The 19,920-nt window shown below is 55.3% G+C and overlaps 1 protein-coding gene across 1 annotated transcript in view; it reads right to left on the reverse strand.

The window, feature by feature from the left end:
* Window positions 1-281: 281 nt before the first annotated feature.
* Window positions 282-19,920, reverse strand: part of ADAM33 (ADAM metallopeptidase domain 33) — a 30,085-nt gene continuing 10,446 nt past the window's right edge. The window contains exons 4-24 of the mRNA XM_069797013.1: window positions 16,987-17,062; window positions 16,405-16,481; window positions 15,652-15,838; window positions 15,153-15,218; window positions 14,963-15,034; window positions 14,324-14,490; window positions 14,125-14,209; window positions 13,281-13,423; window positions 10,839-11,016; window positions 10,377-10,466; window positions 9,827-10,022; window positions 8,915-9,023; window positions 8,167-8,371; window positions 7,141-7,218; window positions 6,231-6,339; window positions 5,736-5,886; window positions 5,012-5,102; window positions 4,024-4,269; window positions 3,562-3,725; window positions 2,767-2,784; window positions 282-1,462 (exon numbers count right to left, since the gene is read on the reverse strand). Of these exons, the coding sequence (XP_069653114.1) occupies window positions 1,411-1,462; window positions 2,767-2,784; window positions 3,562-3,725; window positions 4,024-4,269; window positions 5,012-5,102; window positions 5,736-5,886; window positions 6,231-6,339; window positions 7,141-7,218; window positions 8,167-8,371; window positions 8,915-9,023; window positions 9,827-10,022; window positions 10,377-10,466; window positions 10,839-11,016; window positions 13,281-13,423; window positions 14,125-14,209; window positions 14,324-14,490; window positions 14,963-15,034; window positions 15,153-15,218; window positions 15,652-15,838; window positions 16,405-16,481; window positions 16,987-17,062 (2,560 nt within the window). The 3' untranslated portion in view covers window positions 282-1,410. The remainder of the gene's footprint in view (window positions 1,463-2,766; window positions 2,785-3,561; window positions 3,726-4,023; window positions 4,270-5,011; window positions 5,103-5,735; window positions 5,887-6,230; window positions 6,340-7,140; window positions 7,219-8,166; window positions 8,372-8,914; window positions 9,024-9,826; window positions 10,023-10,376; window positions 10,467-10,838; window positions 11,017-13,280; window positions 13,424-14,124; window positions 14,210-14,323; window positions 14,491-14,962; window positions 15,035-15,152; window positions 15,219-15,651; window positions 15,839-16,404; window positions 16,482-16,986; window positions 17,063-19,920) is intronic.

The following is a 19,920-nucleotide window of genomic DNA, read 5'->3' on the forward strand; positions in this document are numbered from 1 at the left end:
AATGAAACACCAGAACAGTTTCCTGAGGGTTGTTCCTGAGCCTACATCATGGGTAACCTTTATGTTGGTTGGACACAGCTCAAAAAGATTTGTCCTAGGTCAGGTGGGATCTACCCCAGGGTACTTGACGTGTCACACACAGTTGGACTGAATGATCCCAGGTTTAAGGGCTAACAAACAGAAGGGGCTCCAGGGATCTGTTTGCACCACTGTGGTAGGAGACCTTGGTGTCTAAAGGGTCAGGGACCTGCTGCGCAAGAAAAGAGCCGAAGGAGCCAGGGGACTGTACAAAGCCTTTGTTCTCATTTCAGACCCTGACAGAGCCGCATGTCAAGTCATAGGAAAGTGGCACGGTATAATACTGTGCAGGTCAACAGCACCTTTCATCTGAGGATTGTAAAGCCCTTTCAAGACATCAGTTTGTTAAACCTCACAACACCCCTGTGAGGTAGGTATTACCCCCCCCATTTTACAGGTGGGGGGAACTGAGGCACAGAGAAATGCAATGGCTTGGCCAAGGCCTTTGGGCAAGCCAATGACACAGGCAGGAAGTCTTCCTGCTCTTGTTCCTGGCTTGTGGCTCCTTCCCCCTTTGGACAGCAGAGTGTTAGCAGCTCACAGAGCCACTGCTGGGCTTGCCCCATGAGCAAGGAACACGTAATGTCTATGGAGGGCTCCTGAGCCCCTTGAAAGCACCCTGGTAACCAGCTGCCACCAGCACTTCAGACATTAAACCGTTTCCCAGACAGCTTCTCCTTCCAGGTACGACCCCAGAATTGTCACTGTTTTTTTCTTGTGCAATAAGGCAGGAGGCCAGGAGGAGCCTGAGAACTTGGATCCTTCACGGAAATGTCCCAGCACCGTATGGCACAGTCCAAACTGGAAACCACTTTTCTCTCGTGGCAAATGTCTCCCCGGAGACAATGCCCAGCATTGAACTCTGATGGCAATGGGTGGTGGGGGGCTCTCACCAGGCCTCGAGGAGAAGGAGGAGGTAGCTAGAAGGATATTACACGGCTTTCGCTGCCACTGTCATCAGCATCTTAAGTCAGTGTTGGATGTTCTCTTGACCCCAAGTCACCCCAGCCCATGTGCAATGTCAAGAAGAAACTAAAGCTGGGGGGATAAATAGGCAAGGAGGCAATGCCAGGAGCTGCGGTGGAGTCTCCATTGTGGGAACCCCACCACCAGCCCACCCCAACCCTTAGTTATGTCACGGTACCAATTTCCCCTCTTCTTCGCCCACCGCTACAGTTTTTGTGCTGAATACATATTCTGTCTTATAAAAATAGTCCTCTGGTATCAAAAGACAAATAAAACAAGAGAGGAATAAAAGACCCCTGTCGCCAGCAGCAGTGCAAATCAGGAGAGCCAGCTCAGGAAGGATGGACTTAAGGTGTCCTTGGTTTGTCACTTCTTCAAGGGGAAGGAGGTTGATTGGAATTTGATGGCTGGGACTGGCCTAAAGGGAGGAGAAAGAGAAAGGAGATAACTCGTTCAAGTGCAGAGACCAAGCATCCACCACCTCCACCACAACTATCCTTCCACAGCTCAGGGAAGACAGACCAGCTGCTGCCCAAAACCAGAGGGGACCTGGGACTGTCATGGTCACCCATGTCCTCTCTCAAAAATACAACCCCAAATTGTATCACTTTGAGGTGTTTTCCTTTGGCATACCCTCAAAACCCTGATAGGACTCAAAGTCCACCAAAGCATGTGGTGACACCGGGCAGCAACCAGCGGTGAGAACTGTGAGCCCACCAACTGTGGGAACCATGTCCCTGAAGGGTTACGGCTCTCAGCTTCCCAAAAACAGCCAAGGTAGATTGGGCACTATCAAGAGATGTCACCAAAACAACCAATCCAATATGGATCCTATAGTCCATCCCAGGAATTATGAAATTTCTTACCTCATCCATCTAGGAAAGAAAACAGTTCCCCGGCCCTCTCTTACCATGTTGGTTATGTCAAGTAATGAATCCAGACTAGGACGTGGGCACGTCCTGCTCGCTGGCACAAGTCTGGCCCTGCCAGTCAACATTTTCTTACAGGGGCACCATTTCAAGAGAGGATAGCCAGGGACTGTTCCCGGTGGGCAGCAAGGACAAAACTACACCATCTGGGGAGGGACCTGAGTTTGGCTGCCAGGATGAGCCAAATCTTTCTCTTTCGGGACCACAGAACAGGTCTGTTTTATCTACTAGAAGTGATGACCCATAGGGATTGAGTTACACTGAGAAATTTTGGGGCATATTCAGCCTCCTTGTGGTGGCAGCTACAAAGACATAGGAACCTAAAATGGTCCAAGAGCGTCAAAGCAGTAATCATCAAAGCAGACCATCTGGGGATGAGGGCCAACTTCAGTCCAGCATGGTGCCTTCTCTCCATGGCTGGATACAGCCCACAAGCCTGGCTAGCAGAAACGGATGGAAGTGCAATCCCCTGAGGCTCCACTGACCTATTTCCAGAGGATTTAGCAACATAGCAAGAGCAGAAAGTCATAGCGATGTCGTAAAGGACTTGGACTGAATCTCCCAGCTCCAAACTGGAAAGCCCGTGTCCTCCATTCCCTCAGACACAGGTGCCCAAGCCCTGCTATTATTTGGGTACCCAGAGGGACTACGTCCTGCTCACTTAAGAGCTTCTGGGAAGGGGGACATTTAATCCCCAGTCTCTTGAGTGCCAGCCCAGTGCTTAACCAAAGGCCATCCCCCACAAGCAGCAAAGACCATCCCCCCGTCGTCCTGCACAGTGTCTGTGACTCACCTTTGAGGTGGCATCGGTCTGTAGGGAGGAAAGACGAAAGAAAGCATCAGTGTCTGTCCCTTCACTCCACTGTCCCCCAGCAGCTCACCAACAGCCCCCTCCATGCTCTGGGACACGGGGCCATATGCACCCACCAAAGGATGGCATCTCCCTTAACCCATCAGGACCCTGTAAGACCCAAAGTCCCAACCTTGGTCACCACTGGCCAACTTTGGTCAAACTCTCTGGGCTCCTGACAGGTCAAGGGATGGCTGCAGACCCCAGACACCCACAGGTACCTTGCTCGGGTGGGCAGGCTCCTGCACCATGCAAAAGGGAGCATGGGCACAAGGGGTTTTATGTACGTAGGGTCCCCATATGGACAAATGCTTCGGCTGTGGTTGCTCCCCAGGTAGCAGGATTTGGGACATCTTCTGATTTCCTTTCTGCCTGTTGCTGCTGCCCCCAGATGCCCCATACCAAAGATCCCCAATGCCCTACAGGCCAATTACTTCAAAGCTGGTGGGCTTCAAACTCCTCTGTAGCTACAGCAGCGGGTACAGACCCGCACAGCCAACAGCACAGAGCATTTCTCCTGCTCCTCAGCAGCCTGACCTGTACCCACCAGCCGTATCGGGGAGGAGCAGGAGAAACCCAGGTCACGGTGAAGACACCACAAGGGGCAGACCAGACCAGAGCACACCACAGTGACATTTGGAACGTCCCACCCAGATGTGACCCACAAGACCCCCCACTGTGTCCACCTGCAGGACCCCAGCAGTGGTGGGAGATAGCTCAACTCCTCTCTCAACTTACTTTAATGGCCTCGTGGGGTGGCTCATGGCACTTGTACCCGACACCTTGAAGTTGGTAGGAGGGACCATGACCAGCAGGGTCTGTCCATGTGCAGGAGGCAACTCTTTGGCCAGAATAGGACTTCCAGGCAGCGGCCGACGAGGGGGCTGGTGCTTTGGGATGACCTGGGATCACAAAGTGTATGGGAAGAGACAACATCCTTAGAGGAGCATCCAACGACCTCCTACAAACCTCTTTCCCCTGGTGCAGAGCTGAGATGCTTCAAAGCATGTAACAACACCCAAATTACCTTAAAATATTCTCATTATCTAATGAGCTTTCTTCACCATTGCAACAGATTTGTCTCTTAGGGTGGTGTGACAGCTCCTTAATAGTGCCCAACCCAAAAGAGCCACAGGCAGCCAAAAACCAGGGAATTTCTATGAGGCTGGAAGAAAAGCACAGCCAACCAGCAAAGCTCACCAGTGGGGTCCTCACGGGGCTGCAGGGAAGAGGTTTCTTCGGAGGCGGCAGCTTAGCCTGGGAGACAACTGTCTTGGTGGGGACCATGGGGGATTTGCTGACTGGTGGAGGTGGCCTGGCAGGCTTGGGGTCTCTTGGACGCGAAGGGATGGAGTGGGGAGCCGGGCGAAGAGGGTGGACAACGTTGACAGGCTGGGAACCAGGCTGGTGAGCGTTGGGTTTAGGGGGGAATGCAGCTCGCGTTGCCTGCAGGGATGAGAAAAGCAGAAGTATGGAGGAAAATCCTAGGTTTTCCTAGGTGCTGAAAAGCAGATGTCCCCTCAAGGTCTGGGTGCTAGAGAGTTGCAGGAGGAGCACTGGGTATTTATTCCGCTTTCTGGGACCGCCACTTTTACCATCCCGCCCAAAAGCTGAACACGTTTGCTCCTCGCTAACCATATGAGAGCACACAGGGATGAGAAAGGTGTTGGGGTGAGGAGATCTGGACCAGGGTCAGCTCTGGTGAATCCATACCAGATTTCCACCAGACTGAATTACAGAGATGGGAGACATCATCCATTCTGCCCTGCTCTCAGCCACTGTGGCTGTGCTCAAAAAACCTAAATTCTTCCCAAATTCAGTCCCAGGCTTACCCATCCCAAGGTCACCAGAGCTGACACAACCAGCAGCAGAAGCATCTGCCTCCTCAGAGACCCAGCACAAAGTCATCAGCAGGATTGCAGAGCCCCTGAAAGCTTTGCCACAGTGATGGGCAATTTTCCAGCGGAGGGTCCTGGCAATCACCGGGGTCTTTTTGAGCAGGCAGAGCTCAACAGGCTCACTTTTAGGAGGCACGTGTACTACTGACCAAGGCTTCACAGCGTAGGCACAATGCAAAACCAGCATGGAGTACCAGTTGCTTGCCCAGTTGCTAGAGGCAGATGTGATCACCCACAAGTATCAAGTCCCAGGGAGGGAAAGCCAACCTGGAAGGCGAGTTATTACTTACTTTATTAGTGTGGCTGGAGGTGGAAATGTTCCGCAACGTGAAAGCAGCTTTGGGATGGCCACCGTTTGACTTTCGACTGATGGTTTTGTTCCTGCCCAGGATCACAAACAAATCACAGATGGCAAAATAAAGCAACCATTTTTGCAACAGCTGCCTCCCAAAATGCTGCACGTCAGTGAGATCCTGTCTCCGTTAACAGATTGTTAACAGACAGTCTTGCAGTGCTGGGTGATCAGGGATGACAAGTCTGTCTTGAGATAATGAGGGTAATGAAGGAGGTTGTTTGGTTCTGGGCTTTTTTCTCAAATTATTGCAGTGGCTCTGAGGTATGTGTGTGTCTGTACATGTACTGGGAGGGGGAATAATGAGAATATCTAAATTCAGCACCTCTTTAGAGCCCCTCCAGCTCTTGCAGCCTGCTAGGAGCAGATGGCAAGAAAGCTCCTCAGTACCAGGCCACCTTCGTCATCATGCTCTGGGGTTGTCCTGTCCAACTGATCATCCCTGTCCTCTGCTCAGGGGAGAGCTGAGAGCCTCAAACTGTCCCAGGAGAGAGCTCTTCATATCTCAACCAGGTCTCATAGCACTTTGAAAAAGGCCCTGTGCACCACCAGCTCCCCAACAACTGTTCCTACCAGGCTGGACGCTGCCAGTAGCAAGAAAACAAGGTTTTGGGGTCTCACTGGGTCCTCAAGAGAGAAGGGATTTAGGACACATCACCCACCTATACGTCTCCTGGGTCCTCCTCCTCATCTCCTTTATCCATTTATTCAGGAGCGAGTTCTCCCGTCGGTACCAAAAGTAGATGCTTATCATCAGGGCCGGGAGGAAGAGCAGGAAGATGAGCAGAAGGGTTATTAAGATGGCTTCATGATCTGGCAGGGAAAGCACAAAGATGAGGGGGGGGCTGGGAGAGCCAGCAGCCTCTGGCTCCACTCAATGTAAATGCTGGTCCTGTCTGCCCATTCCCAGCCACCCAAGCTAGAGACATCATTGCTGATCACTTCCCCAAAAATGGAGCAGCACCATCCGGTGGCCTCTGATAAAAATGGGTGGCCACCGAGCAACTAGAGCTGGGCACAGGCTGTGAGTCTGCCTGAACGGACCCAACCCAGCACATTTGGGAGCAGAGCTGTCAGCAGCTTTATCGCCCCATTTCCCCCTCTCGTGGCATCGTGACATCACCACCAGCATCACAAGACAAGAAGTCGGGACTCACTGTCGCGCTGGACAGGGCCACTGTCCACGCTGCCACCCAAGCCCGGCTTCTCACAGTAGGGGGGAGCCCAGCCAGCATCGCAGTGGCAGTTCTTGTTGCTGTTGCAGACCTGCAGAGAGAGAAGGAGGGTTGGAGACCACACGGGATGTATGGAAATGATGGTCTGTATGGCGGAGATGACAGCAGACGGCCAATGGTAGGAGTCTGGGCTGAAGGAGCTTATCCCCTGCCAATATTCACCCCTTGAACATCACTTGGATCATGTCCGTGTTGCCCTCAAATCTGTGATTGCAATGTAGAGAGATACTTTTATTTCCCTGCTCTTTGCAGAAACCTTGAAGACAGGTATCTTACACCCTCAGTTTTCACACCAGTTGATTACACAAACCTGATGCCCTTAATATGTTGCATTAGGCTAGAAGTTTGTTAAACATCTTCCCCTTCGGATCTTCCCAGTAAACCACAGCATTGTTATTGCCTTATCTGACAAAGCCCTGCGTTCTGCAGAGGTCAAATCTTTGTAGCCTTTAAGCTTTGGACAAAGGTGGCTCTTTCTATTCACTGAACCACTGCCCTGCCTTTTTGCAGTCCCAGTTGTGTTTCTGACTCTTGCTTTGCTCTCAGAAGGAACAGGCACCTGCTCTGAGCTCTAAACACTCTCCAGTTCAAACTGGACCCTCATCCAAATTTTGCAGATGGTCCTTACATCACGAATGATCTTCTTCCTCTAACTTGGACACGGGTAAGCAAAGATCTCAGCTCAGTTGCACCCATAGCTGATGCATGAGAGAGTTATGAAAAGCAGATGCCCACTGTGTTGCAAGGCTCATCCCCAGGGGAGACACTTGGTTTTGCTTAAGAATCTGTGCTTATCTTAAGAGCCTGCTGTAGGTCTCAGGCAATAACTCACCCCACGGCCATTGCACCGGGAAACGCACTTTTCCAGCTCAAAAAGGGAGGCATTCTGGCACCGGCGATCTTTGCAAACCTGAGAGAGAGCCAAGAAGCTGAGCTTAGAGAAAGACCTGAGAGAGGGGGGACAGTGATATTCTGGCTTCACAGATGGGAGTCCTCTGGAAGGATGTTGTCTGTTGGAAAAGGCAGGTTCGTTAAATTGTCTTGTTCCAGACCAACGCATTTCACTCCAATTTTCAGCACAGCCCAGGAAACCTCTGCCATTCCCCCATCCAGGACGGCTCAATGGAGACCAGGGACCAACAGTCCCACCCCCCTTCCCTGACAACCCACCTGGCAGCTCCTGGAGAAGGCATTTCCCATCTGGCTCTAAAACACAGGCTCCAGCCAAAAAAACTGACACTGGATTTCAAAACCAGCCATCCTTTCTCATGAAAATGTCGACATTTTGGCCTTCCATCCCAAACTGGGATGAAAATTTCACAATTAAAATGCCAAATAGCAAAGGCCATGTCTCCGCAGCCAGCTCTGTCTGGCATGCATCCCTGCTACCGTGTTGTCTACCAGGCTTCTCTCCTTCCTCAGCTGAACCGACCCTCTGTAAAGTACTAGGAGATGCGGGGGCTTTAAAAGAGACTATTACTAGGTTAGCAGCATCTGTTTGGATCTGTTGTCTTGATTCCTAACACAGCTTTCCCTTGGGAAACAATCTATTCATAGGAGGAAGCCTCTTCCATCAAGTCCTGGGGCATGCAATTCTTGTTGGGGTTGCTCCACTATGCATTAAATCAGTAAAGAAGCATGAAGAGAAGAATTCGGTGGCCTACACGCAAGCATCTGGTGATGTCTAGAAGCACCCTGGGTGAAATGTCATCAAAGCAATGTCTGCAAGCGTGGGGGGAACCACGTCCCATGGCCCGGCTGTAACACAGAGAAGAGCCAACGTCCACATTGGAGCTGGGATAAGAGCCAAGGAGATGATCTCCTGTAGGAGACCCCAGCCCTAGGAAGAGGTACTCACCATCCCATCTCCACATTTCGTCCCCGTCATCACCAGCCCGGGGTCGGAGAGGTCTTCCTCATCGTCCTTCGCGGTGTACATGTAGGTGCCTCGGCATTTCACCTCCCGCCCGTTGAAGCGGATGGTGGTGTCGATGGAGACAGTGTTGGTCCCCTGGGGCTTCTTAGCTGAGCTCTGGCACTGGATCTTGCCACACATAGCATCCCTAGAAGTGGGGCAAAGCCGAGGTGAGGGCCATATGTATGTGGGTACCGGCCACCTCACCCTCCCTGCCCCATCACCCCCTGTCCCAGCGCCTGCTGGCTCGTCTCTCTCTGAATTTATGGCCATGTTAGGTCGTGATGGGAGAGGCTCAGTGGGTTCAGAAAGGACTTAGATAAATCATGGGCAGCGCAGAGAAATGCTGGAGGGAACAGGCAGGGGGGCTCCCTCTAACACCCCTGGTCTAACTGGGAACACTGGCGAGCACATGCTCCCTAAATCGCATCTCCTGCTGATGTTGTCTTTGATTTTCCCTTCAGGCTGGGCTGGGAGGTGATGTACGGTGGGACAACCTCCCAGCAGTGATGGGGACTGAGCCCAGGAAGGACCTGGTGTCTTCCTGAGGTCCAAAATGAAGCTGGCCCCAAGGGTGATGCCAGCAGGTTGGGATAGGACCCCACCAGTTCCTTCGCAGGGGTGGGCGGCAGGGGGCTGTGGGTGCAGGAGGAGGAGATGTGGCACCCACGGGTGCCAGCGCTGCACCCACCTCTTGTCGCATTTCACGTAGCGCCCTTGGCTGTCTTTGCCGCAGTTGCCATAGGTGTTGCCGGCCATGTTCACATCCTGGAAACAGGCGTCCGGGGCTGGCCACGCACCTGCAGGGAAGGAAGAAAAGTCCTGCGTGGGATGGGGAAATGAGCCAGCAGGGAGAAATACCAAAACTGGGAGCAGCAGCTGGATGCTTATGGAGAAAACACCACAGAAAAGTCTCCCGGAGAGCTGCTGCTGCAGGTGCCGGCCCAAGAACAGCACAAGAGGGGTGAAATCCCCTTTTCTCTGGGGTCTTGCAGAGGATTTTGGTCCTGGGGGAGGATTCCCCCCTGTGCTTGCTGCAGCTTTCCTGGGAGCACCCAGGGGTGCTGGCTCTGTGTGCCCTGGTCAGGGTGGGAGCAGCGGGGGTGTACCTAGGTGCGAGCGGGGTTTGGAGTGGGGGTATGGGGGCTGCAGCGTGCACAGGGGCAGGGTGCTGCACGTGGCTGTGTGTGGCCATACATAGCACGGGGACCCTATGCAAGACGGGGTCGTACGCGGCAGATGATTGCCATATGGAGGATATGAGCTATGGGCCGTATGCACTTGCAGCATATGGGCCATATGCAGCACGGGGGCTCTATGTAATGTATGGGCTCTATGCAGCGTGGGAGCCATAGGCAGCGGGTGGATGGGCGCAGAAGAGGACCACGCACCTGTAAGTGTGCCTGCACAGCACCCTCAGCCCTCCACGCCAGCCCCACAGACGCAGACCCCCAACCCTGGATGGGGACAGCACAACCCCTCCATCCACTACCCTCCAGCCCCACGGGCAGGGACCACGGGGACCCCACGGGCAGACACAGCGCTGAGACCCAACGTGGCTCCTGCTCCGGAGAGGGGTGGCAAGAAGGCTGATGGGACTCACCTGGTCCCCAGAGCTGGACACATTGCTGGTGGTGGGTCATGCACATGCCGTTGTTGCAGTAAGCCTCGCCGTAGGCGCAGGACGAGCCGTCCAGCAGGTACACGTTGGCCGGGCAGTAGGGTGAGGCACCCGTGCAATATTCGGGGAGGTCGCAGGATCCCGCTGCTTCCCTGCAGATCGTCCCAGCCACCTTTAGCTGCCGCAGGAGGAGAGAGAAACACCAGCACTGAGTGGCAGCGAAGGGGCCAAGCTGGGATTGCCGCCGTCTCCTGGCATAGCTTGGGACCATAAACCATCTATAACGTCCCCCTGTGGGACTGTATGGGGCTGTCAAGGTATAAAGCCAAATTCCTGGGCTGGACCCCACCCACAAAGCAGCCAGCAAAGCCTCTCCTGTGGACACAAGTTAACGCATAACCCTCCTCATTTGGCCCCGGTGGGGGGGTTGACCTTATGGACATGCAGCACAAGTCCCAAGGGAATGGTGGGGGCCGTATTTCCCTGCCCAGGCCCTGGGTGGGTGGGTGGGTGGGCATGGTGGGGGGCTTACCTTGCAGCTCTGGCAGCAGTCGCCGTGGGCACACTGGGCCCCCTCCTTCAGCGTGCAGTTGTGTGCGTTGCAGCACGGGTTGGTGCACTCCTGCGTGGGGAGAAGACGACGACACCATCACGGTCAGTGATTCCATCCCTTCCCCATTGCTGCCACCAGCCCCTTCTTCACCCATCACAGCGTTTCTCTTCTCATTTTGCTAATGGGGAAACTGAGGCACGGAGGGGGATGAGGAAGACCTGAGCACTCTAGGGTGAAGTCAAGAAGAAAGCCAGGACCAGGTTAAATGGATTTAGGAAGGTAGGACTGGGAAGAGCCCTCGGGATGGAGTCCCTGTGGTGACCAGCACACCCCTTTCCCTTGGAAATACCTCTCTCCACGTGGTCTACACTCTGCCACCCAGCAGCTGAGCTGAGCTGCAAAAGCCCCTGTGGGAAAGCGATGCAGAACCCAGGACCGTACCTCCACCTCCCCGCAGTCGCAGTCTTCTCCTTCCTCCAGAAAGCCATTGCCACATTTCCGTCCCACTACCAGGTCCTTGGTGTCGGGCAGGTTGAAGAGACACATGCCACCTCCCTTCTGGAAGTAGTTCTCCAGCTGCCTCTTGCTGCAGGAGCTGAACACGCGAGGGAAGGGGTGTCTGCGCAGGGGACAGATGGGGAGGGATGGGAACCGGGGCGATCGGGACCAGGAGAAGGTGGAAAACCACAGTCAGAGCTGGGAAATAAGGACACGGGCAAACTGGCACAAACTCTTCCAAGAGCAGAAGGCACCATCGGTCAGATGCATCAAGACCGCTAACATCTCCCACGCCAGCTCGCACGGCTGAGCACCAGACTAACAACCAGGGGACACCACACCGAGCCCAAATATTTTCCAGAATGGGATGGGGTGGACAAGTAGAGTGGCTATACGCCACCCACAAGAGCATCAGCCCTCCAGCAAGAAACTTCTTGGAGATTGGAGACCCCTATGGTCTGAACCTCAAAGCTCAGCGAGCACCCATGCCTGCAGGCTCTGCCAGCTCGATGCTGGTGCAGGTGTCACCTCCGCGCTTCGGTCCTCTGCACCTGGGACACCGCAGACCCCCCCGTCCTAACCGCAAGGCGGGTCTTCATATCTGCAGTGACAATCTGCTCAGGATGTCTGCTACATACGTGCCTGCTACCACTGAACCGCTGATGGGAAAAACCCGCTTGGGGCTATTTAAATACCTCTGAGGCTGAGATGGAGAAAAATCCTCTAAAAAATTAAAGAAAAATAGAAAAGAAACACAAAAAAACCCATATTAAATCATTCACAAGGCCTGAGCAGAAAAAAATAAAAATCAGAGCCTACAATGTATAAGGTCATTTCTTAATAGCTCAGCTGGCCTTTCCTGTAAGGAGCTGGAGAGAAATGGTAATCTTCTAGAGAAGTTCTGAGCATGATTCTTCCGTAATTTTGCACAACTTTGTGGGGTTTTTTGTGTGATGTACTAAGAAGGAGGAAGCAGATAATCAGAACTGTGCACCGTTCTCTGCTTCACTGCTGGTTTCATTTCCTCCTACCACTGAAAAAAAGTTTTATATCATATTAGGACATCTCATTTCTGAGTTGACACAGAGGGCTTTTTCTAAAAGTATTTTTGAAGTCTGGGTGAAATCTCTTGAGCTTCAGGGAAAGCTGTAAGTCCATGCAAGTTATGGGAGGGTGAGCAAGTAAATATAGCCATAAGATGGTACAAGAACATGCAAATAGGGACAGGTTGCAGACAGTCAAAAATGTGTTTCTTCCTCATGTGGGGAAAAAAAATATTTCAGCAAAAATAAGAAGGAAGAAATGTCACAGCTTGGAGAGCTTTGCCTGCGGAGGTGAGCAGGGGCACAGCTGAGCTACAGCATCTGCTACTGCTTTGCACCACTGCATCCAGCTCTGGTGGGTAAGGGCAGGATAATTAATTAGTAAGATAACTAAACAAACAAGTGCACAACTGCCTCGTCCTGGAAAGCCGGTGCTTTTCCCCACCACAGTCCAAATCCACCTAGGCAGAGACTAAACCCCATGGGCTCGACGCTGCAGTCTGACGGCCCTGAGAGCCACAGGAAAACAGCCTGGGAACACCCTGACACCACATTGTGGGTTTGGACTGCTTCTTATTAATCGGAAGAGTGGGTGGGTTCAAATAACAGGGAATAAACAGCTGCTTTTCTGCAGTGCAGGGAAATCTGGGATGACTGTATTGTCGGGAGCCGGAAAACCCAACGGGAGAAGGACTTTGGCAGAGAAAGTGGCACCAACCAGCTGAATTTCATACAGCTTTGGGCCAAATTAAAGGGTAAATGCAAAGGAAAACAAACCCTGGAAGGATGCCAGAGAGCATGAAAGCTAATGACTGCCACTCCGGAGCATCCCACATCCAGATTTAGTGAGGGTGGGGTGAGCGATGTGAGCTCACCCCACCGCAGCCCTGCGATGCCATGAGTCCCCGCTGGTGGCATGACCAGAGACTGGGCAGCCCTTGGCCCTCTGGTTTTACAATAAAGAATTTCATTGTGCTGAAGTGTGGGTTAGCACGGGAAAATGCCTTTGATTCCTGTAATGCATCCACCGGATAATATCCATTTGCTTCCATCCCTGGCTCTTTTGGGATAGGGCTGCTACCCCTCTGCTACCCCCCAGAGACCACCAGCCCTGCCTGCTCCCGGGCTCCGGGATGTGCTCATTCCAGGGAATTGGGGTGTGCAGGGCAAACTGGGAGGAAGACAACCAGCCAGGTCCCCCTTTGCAACGAGGCACTGCACCCAAAATCGTGCCTTGCAGGACAGGACCCCCCTCCCCGTTCCCCAGCCCACCCCACTGCAAACAGCATCCAAAACCTGCTGGGGGGCTTAGGGGCTGTGTCCCATCCCCACCGCCACTTACCCGGTGGCTGCTGCCATGACACAGCCGCCTTGCTCTGGGGTGGCCTCCACGCAGCAGCCCGTGCTGTCGTGGCTCATGCCGAAATTGTGGCCGATTTCATGGGCCATAGTGGCGGCTGCTCCGATGGGCTGCTCCGAGTGGTCCTGGATAGGGACGGGGGATGCGTCAGCACAGCAGCCAGGAGCGATGAAAAGGGGTGATGCTGCAGCAGGGAACGGGGTTGGGGGGATGGAGGGACCACAACAGCCCTGGGATTGCAACTGGGTCCCGTGGGAGGGACAGAGAAAGGGATGGAGGAGGATTCGTGGCAGAAGTGGCGTTTGGTGTCCTAAAAGTCCCGCATGGGACTGTTGGGAAGCTCTTTTGCTGGAGGCAACTGCTGAAAACCCAGGGCCTTGGAAGGAGCATCTCAAAAACGAGAAACCTCGCTGCCCCCACTCTACCACCCTGCCTAGGAACCACAGGTCACCATCACCCCATCAGGAAGAAGATAAGAGTTTTCTGGGGCAGAGATGACCCTACAAAACCAGAGAGCACAAGCAGGGGACAAGCAGGGGTTATTCAATATGAGGGACAGAAGCAACACAGGAGATCCCAGCTGCAAGCTGGGGGTGTACATGGTGCAGGAGACATTTAAACCAGCCCTTTCCCACCCTCCTTAGTTCTTGGCCAACATCTGAGAGGGGTAAGGGGCTACCGGCATCATCGTTCGCTCTCAGGCTGCATCCCAGGACCAACCCCGGATGGCTGGTCCTCCAAGCCCGTGAAGAACCCCAGCAAGATGGGGTGGCGATGGGGTCCCCCAGCCTGGGAGAAGCAGCGGGGACCCCCACGCCCCTCTTACCATGCTGACACCTCCAGAGTTATCCACGCTGCACATCCCCTCCAGAGGGGCCATGCCGATGGTTGTCCCCCTGAACGTCTTTCCCCTGCCCAAAAAGAAGAACGGAGGGGCAGTTAGCAGCCCAGAGGTGGTTCAGAGACCCCAGTCAGAGCTGGGACCCCCCCTGCCCCGACATCCCCGGGTCCGTAAGGGTGCTCACGTCAGCAGCTGGGCATTGTCGTGCTTCTTGCGTGACCTCAGCGCCTTCTTCCACTGCAGGAAGGACCACAGCGTGGCGTTGGCATCGCTGGTCACAGCGCACTGGTCCCGCTCCGTCCACACCTCCAAGCCGATCAGGGCCACCTTGATATTCAACGACCTGTAAAACTGCAGGGAGGGGACAGAGATGGAGGAGACGGGGACATCCTCCATCCCCGCCACCGCATTTCGGCTGGTGGGTCTCCATGCTTTCCCTCCACACGCTTGTCCCAAATCCACCTGCAAGCATGAGCTCTACAGGCACAGGCGTGGGCACAGGACCCAGGTTGCCACGATACCATCCATCGGCTGACAACACCTCAACGTGTCCCTCCTTGCGTCAAGGATGCCGGCATTGATCCCCATCGCCACAGCAGGGCAAGAGCCAGAGCACGCTTCGCTGCTGCAGCTCAGCCGATGGGTGGCAAAGCATTTTCCACCGCCTGCTCACATCTGCCAGCTAAAGTCCCAGCCCTAGTGACACGGGGACAGTCCCTGAGGGCCACCACCAGGCTGGCCCCAAGCTCAGGTGCTTTCACATGCACTGGAAACGATGGAGGTGGTCACGAGGGACCAGCAGGTCCCTCTCGCCGGCCGTTACCTTGTCCACGTAGTTTGCGATCTCCACGATGCGTTGCTTGGTGTGGCCCAGGTTGAGGTTCTGGTTCCTGTACTGCAGAGAGACGGGGATGGGGAAGGGTCACCAGAGGAAGAGCGGGGAGGGAGACAGAGAGGGGTCCCAGCTTTTTGGCAGGGGACCAGGTTTCTGCCCGTCCCCCCCCAGCACTCACCAGTGTGTGATCCGCAACGATGAAGAGCTCCATGTATTTCATGGTCCTCCAGGCATCTCTCTTCGCCTGCAAGAGAGATAGCAAGGCTCAGAGGAGCGAAGGAGTGGGCAGCCCATGGCTCTGGGCATCTCAGGCTTCCCAGACACCACAGAGCTGCTCAGGAAGGACAGCTGAGAGGGGAAACTGAGGCACGAGGCAACAAGGAAAATCTGAGTGTCCACAGTGCAATTCCCAATGTTGCCTCATATCATGTCCCGTACCGTACGACGCTGCACCGGTCCCCAACCCACATGTCATCCCTTTGAGATCTCCTGCCCAAACTCAAACCAGGTAGGCTGCCCACGCAGACCCCTCACATCCCATCCGCCTGCACAACCCTGCCCAGATGCCGGGGTGATGGGCACCCCACCACAAGCTGCAGGTATTTAGCAGGGGTGCAGGCAACCCCGCTCCCAGCCCTCTGCCCCTCCATGAGCAAAGGACCCCAGAATGGATTTACCCGGTGGTGCATCGGCTGGAAGAGCCGAGCAACATCAGCGATGCTGCTCCCAAAATCGTCGCCGTGGCCGCAGGTCCCACCTCGGATGGGCAAGTGTTCTGCTCGGTGGATGATGTGGTGGCCTGGCTCGGGGGTCCCCAGGGGTTTCAGGTAGTAGCTGGCATTGCTGCTTAGCACTATCAAGCCCCTGGAAAAGGAAAGCAGCCCCTGATGGCTCCTGTGGTGCTTTCACTCTGGCTCCCCCAGCCCCTGCTGAGGACGCCCAAACTCACTGCACCTCAGCTTGGTCCATACCCAGGGTGGGGGCAGACATGAGAAATGGGTGTCTCTGTCAATACGGCCCTATCATCTAATACATCCTTAGCATTAAAACCTCCGTGCTGCTCAGACCACGTGAATGTGGGCTGGCAGTTTGTGGTTGCAACGGAGCAAAGCTCAGTTTTGGGGTACCCACTGCGGGGCATGGGATCTGGCCTCCTCCAGAGACAAATTTCTTTGAAGGCAGCTCATGCTGCCAAAAAAACAGCCTCTCCCCCCCCCTGCTGCCTGCCCCTGGGGTCTGATGAAGGATGGGAGAAGGGGAGGGATGGAAACATCAGCCCCATGAAGCACCTAGAGCTGGGCTTGCAGGACCATCGGTGCTGCTCCGGGGGGTCCCAGAGGGGGTCCCTGCAGAGAGGAAGGGGGCAGCCGGATCCATCCTCCTCTTCATCAGCCCCACAAGGCCCCCCCCCATCCTGCACGTCTCCATACCGTATTCCCGAGCAGGTGCTGAGGACGACCCAGGAGCCGCCGTAGCCCTGGACGTGCCCGTGGTAGTGGCAGTGCTCCTGGAGAGAGGTGATGGAAACCTCCATTAGAAACCACCACGCAGGGCTGGGCAGCAACAAACCCCATGTGCTCATCCCCCAAAAAAAAAAACCAAAAACAAAAACACCCGTTTTGCATTTCCCAGCCAGGCGAGCGGTGTCCCTTCGCACCGGGGAAGGGATGGAGCCAGGAGGTTGTTGGCTCTGGCAGTTCAGCCCAGGACACAGACAGTCCCGCACCCGGCTCGTTGGAAGGGTGACAAACGGCCGGTGGGGAGACGTCGGGAAGAGCGAGGGCTGCTTGAGTCCGGCGCTGCCTGTGTTTATTTCCCAAGGTGCTGTATCGCGGCCAAGAGATACAGGAGCCACGTGTTGCTGCATTCCTCCCGCGACAGGCGCCGGGGATGCTGCCAGCGAAAACACCGCGCCTCGGCCCGGTGGGGTTTTGGCTTCAGCCCAAGTGCCAAGGCACCCCGAAAAAATGGTGATGAGCTACGTCCCGTGTGTCCCCCCCCCCGGCACCCACCGTGTGGTTGGGGGTCACCGTCACGGGCTGCCCGTCCGCAGTGTAGTGCGTCTCGGTGTAGCCCGGTGCTAGCAGCCTGCGGAGAGAGGAGAGGGGAGAAGGGTGAAGACCCTTGAGCTGCGCTGGGTGTCCTGGCTCAGGGACGTGCCAAGCCTCCGTGGCCAGCCCTGGGTTGAGCCATCTGCATGGTCCTTCTTCACAGGCCCCCTTTTGCAAAACTTTGAGCAGCAGAGCTGGTAGCGCCGCCCATCGCAGGTTTGGGGTCTCCGACACAGCCACCCCACCCGGCCCTGGGCACGTCACTTCGCCTCGCTCTCAGCACCATGAGCGTGATACTCCTGCCCCGACACCCCAGCAACGGGGCAGGGGGTCCCCCAAAAAAAAGATCTGATTGTGAAAAAGCTCAGGCTGCTTTTAGCAAAGCCTGCACCCCCCCATCTTCACCCGGCATGCCTCGACTTCCACCCAGCTACCGGCCATCTCCCACCGAGGTCGGTGCCAGGGCCACTCATGTCACAGCCCCGTCCCACGCTGACAAATTGGTTCCTGCCGTGGGGAAGAGCCAGAGCTGAGCTTGCAACCAGCAAGTGCGTGGGGCTGGGGGTCCCGGGGAGCAGATGGTGGGGGGATTTAGATGGAAACGACCCCACGGGTGGTGGGAGAGAAGAGAAAGGGATGAGGGTTTCCCACGCTGCCGAAGGTTGCGTGATCCTGCCCAGATGCCAGGGTGATGGGTGCCACACCAGGAGCTTGCAGCCACCGCGGGGACAGCACGTCCCCCGAGGGACAGCGTGCGTGCAGGGGTCTCGGCCACCCAAAGAAGGACAAAGCAGGGCTGGGTTTACCCCTGCTGACAGTTTGGCCCTCGATTCCTGGGGTTTGGCCCCATTCCAGGGGTTTTATTCTGCAGCAGAAGAAAATAAACCAAGTGGCCGGCCCCAGAATAGCCCTCCCGCCTCTTGGTTTCTATTTTGCAACCAGTTTAACCCCAAAAATGTCGCTGTGGGCACGTTCCCGCCTTCCCAGCCTGCCTGCGAGTGGGTGTCTGGCACCAGTAACTCCAGTTACAGCAGAAAAAGGAGACAGGAGCTCAGCCTGGGTCCTGGAAAGGGACCTGTGGGCAGCCTGGCAAGACAAGTGCCTGGCCAGCATGGAGGTGGATGGGCAGCTGCCCATGCAGGATGGGGACAGGGATGGGACAGGTTGGCTGAGGACAGCAGAGAGGCAAAAGCCTCCACGCCATGCCTGGGGAACAGGGGGAATTAGGATGGTTGAGCCGATCCCCCAACGGGAGGACCAGCGAGTCCCAGCATGGCTTAGACCACTGGGATGTCCTCTCCAGGGCAGGCCAAGGACCAGGAGCCCCAGAGAAGGAAGGGCAAGGAGATGGCTATTTTCCTCCAGCACAAGGAGGAAAACATCACCAAGTGTGGTTTTGGCGGCCGACCACATCTCCCAGTACCAGAAGAAAGAAGATTTGAGGTCTAGCATAGCCTGACTGGCCCACGAGCTGGCAGTGCCAAGGTAGTCCTGTTAGCTGGCACAAGACAGCAGTGTAGATGGCCAGGGCTGCACTGGTCTCCCCAGTAGACACAACCACTAGGCACAGCCAGTCTTGGGTGCTGTGGATGGTCCTCATTGCCACAGATGCTCTTGGGTGCTATGAACTGCCTTGGGTGCCACGGATGGTCCTGGGTGCCATGGAAGTTCTTGGGTGCCATGTCTTGATTGCCATGGACTGTCCTGGGTGCCATGGATTCTCTTGGATGCCACATACCATCCTGGGTGCCATGGGTGATCTTCAGTACCATGGACTATGGTGAATGCCATGAACTGTCTTGGGTGCCATGGATGGTCCTGTATGCTATGGGTGCTCTCTGATGTCATGGAAGGTCCTGGGTACCACAGACAGTCCTGAGTGTCACAAATGCTTTTGGGTGCCATGGATGATCCCAGGTACCATGAATGGTCCTGGGTGCTATGGACTGTCCTGGGTGCTCAGCTCCCTCTTGTTGCCACCCCCCCCCCATCTGTTCCACTGTGCCCTCATCCAGAGCATGGCATCCTGCAATGCCCCACGCTCCTCCAGTCCTGCCAGAGACACCACTGCCACCAGGGATGCTCTTCACCCCTCCTGGCCACACTCATCCCTTCAGCACAGCAAAGCAGTACAAAGTCAGGATTAGGATCACGAGAAGACACACAAGCATCTCCAGGCCTGGTGCACCAGCTAGAAACAAGGCTAAGCTGTGCACATGAGCTTTGAACCCCACTGCCAACCCCCCCGTTGCCCACAGTCCTAAAACACAACGTGCATGGGAACCCCTCAATTCTCCTTCCCGCACACCAAAAGCTCCTCTGCAGGTCGCTGGGACCTGCTGCCCGGCAGGGTTGTTTGGGGGACACCGTGGTGGCTGCTTTTGTACCCAAACAGCAGCAGGAGGAGGGTTCTGCAAGGCATGAGCCTCCCATAGCTGCTGGTGAGAAGCAGAAGTGGAAGCAGAAGCTCGTCCTGCGGAGATCATCTTCCTGCCCTGCCCCACCACGGGGCCATCTTGAACCAGGAGGGACCCAAACCCACAAAGGGACAAAAGCCACAAGGTCTCGGGGAGAGGGCCAAGGAGAGCAGGGCAGGAGATGGAGAGATTTCTCTCCTTGCTCCAGCCCCGGCACGAAGGAATGCCAGGCTGGGTGAGGGTCACAGGGGACAGACGCTGCTGGCACCTGCATCCAAGCTGAACCGAAGAAGGAGCCCAGAAAGAGCAGAGAGAGACTACGTGGCAAGGTCACCCAGGAATGGTGCCAGGTTGCCAACCCCAAGAACGGACCAGTAGAAGAGCTCCAGAGGTTTCCAAATCTCTGCCAGCAGTCAGCATTGCCCACCATGCGATACCTCCAAAGACCTCACAGGATCAGCCCCTACCAGGCAGGATA

This window comes from Haliaeetus albicilla, chromosome 1 (genome assembly GCF_947461875.1).
Source record: "Haliaeetus albicilla chromosome 1, bHalAlb1.1, whole genome shotgun sequence".
Classification (NCBI taxonomy): Eukaryota; Metazoa; Chordata; class Aves; order Accipitriformes; family Accipitridae; genus Haliaeetus; species Haliaeetus albicilla.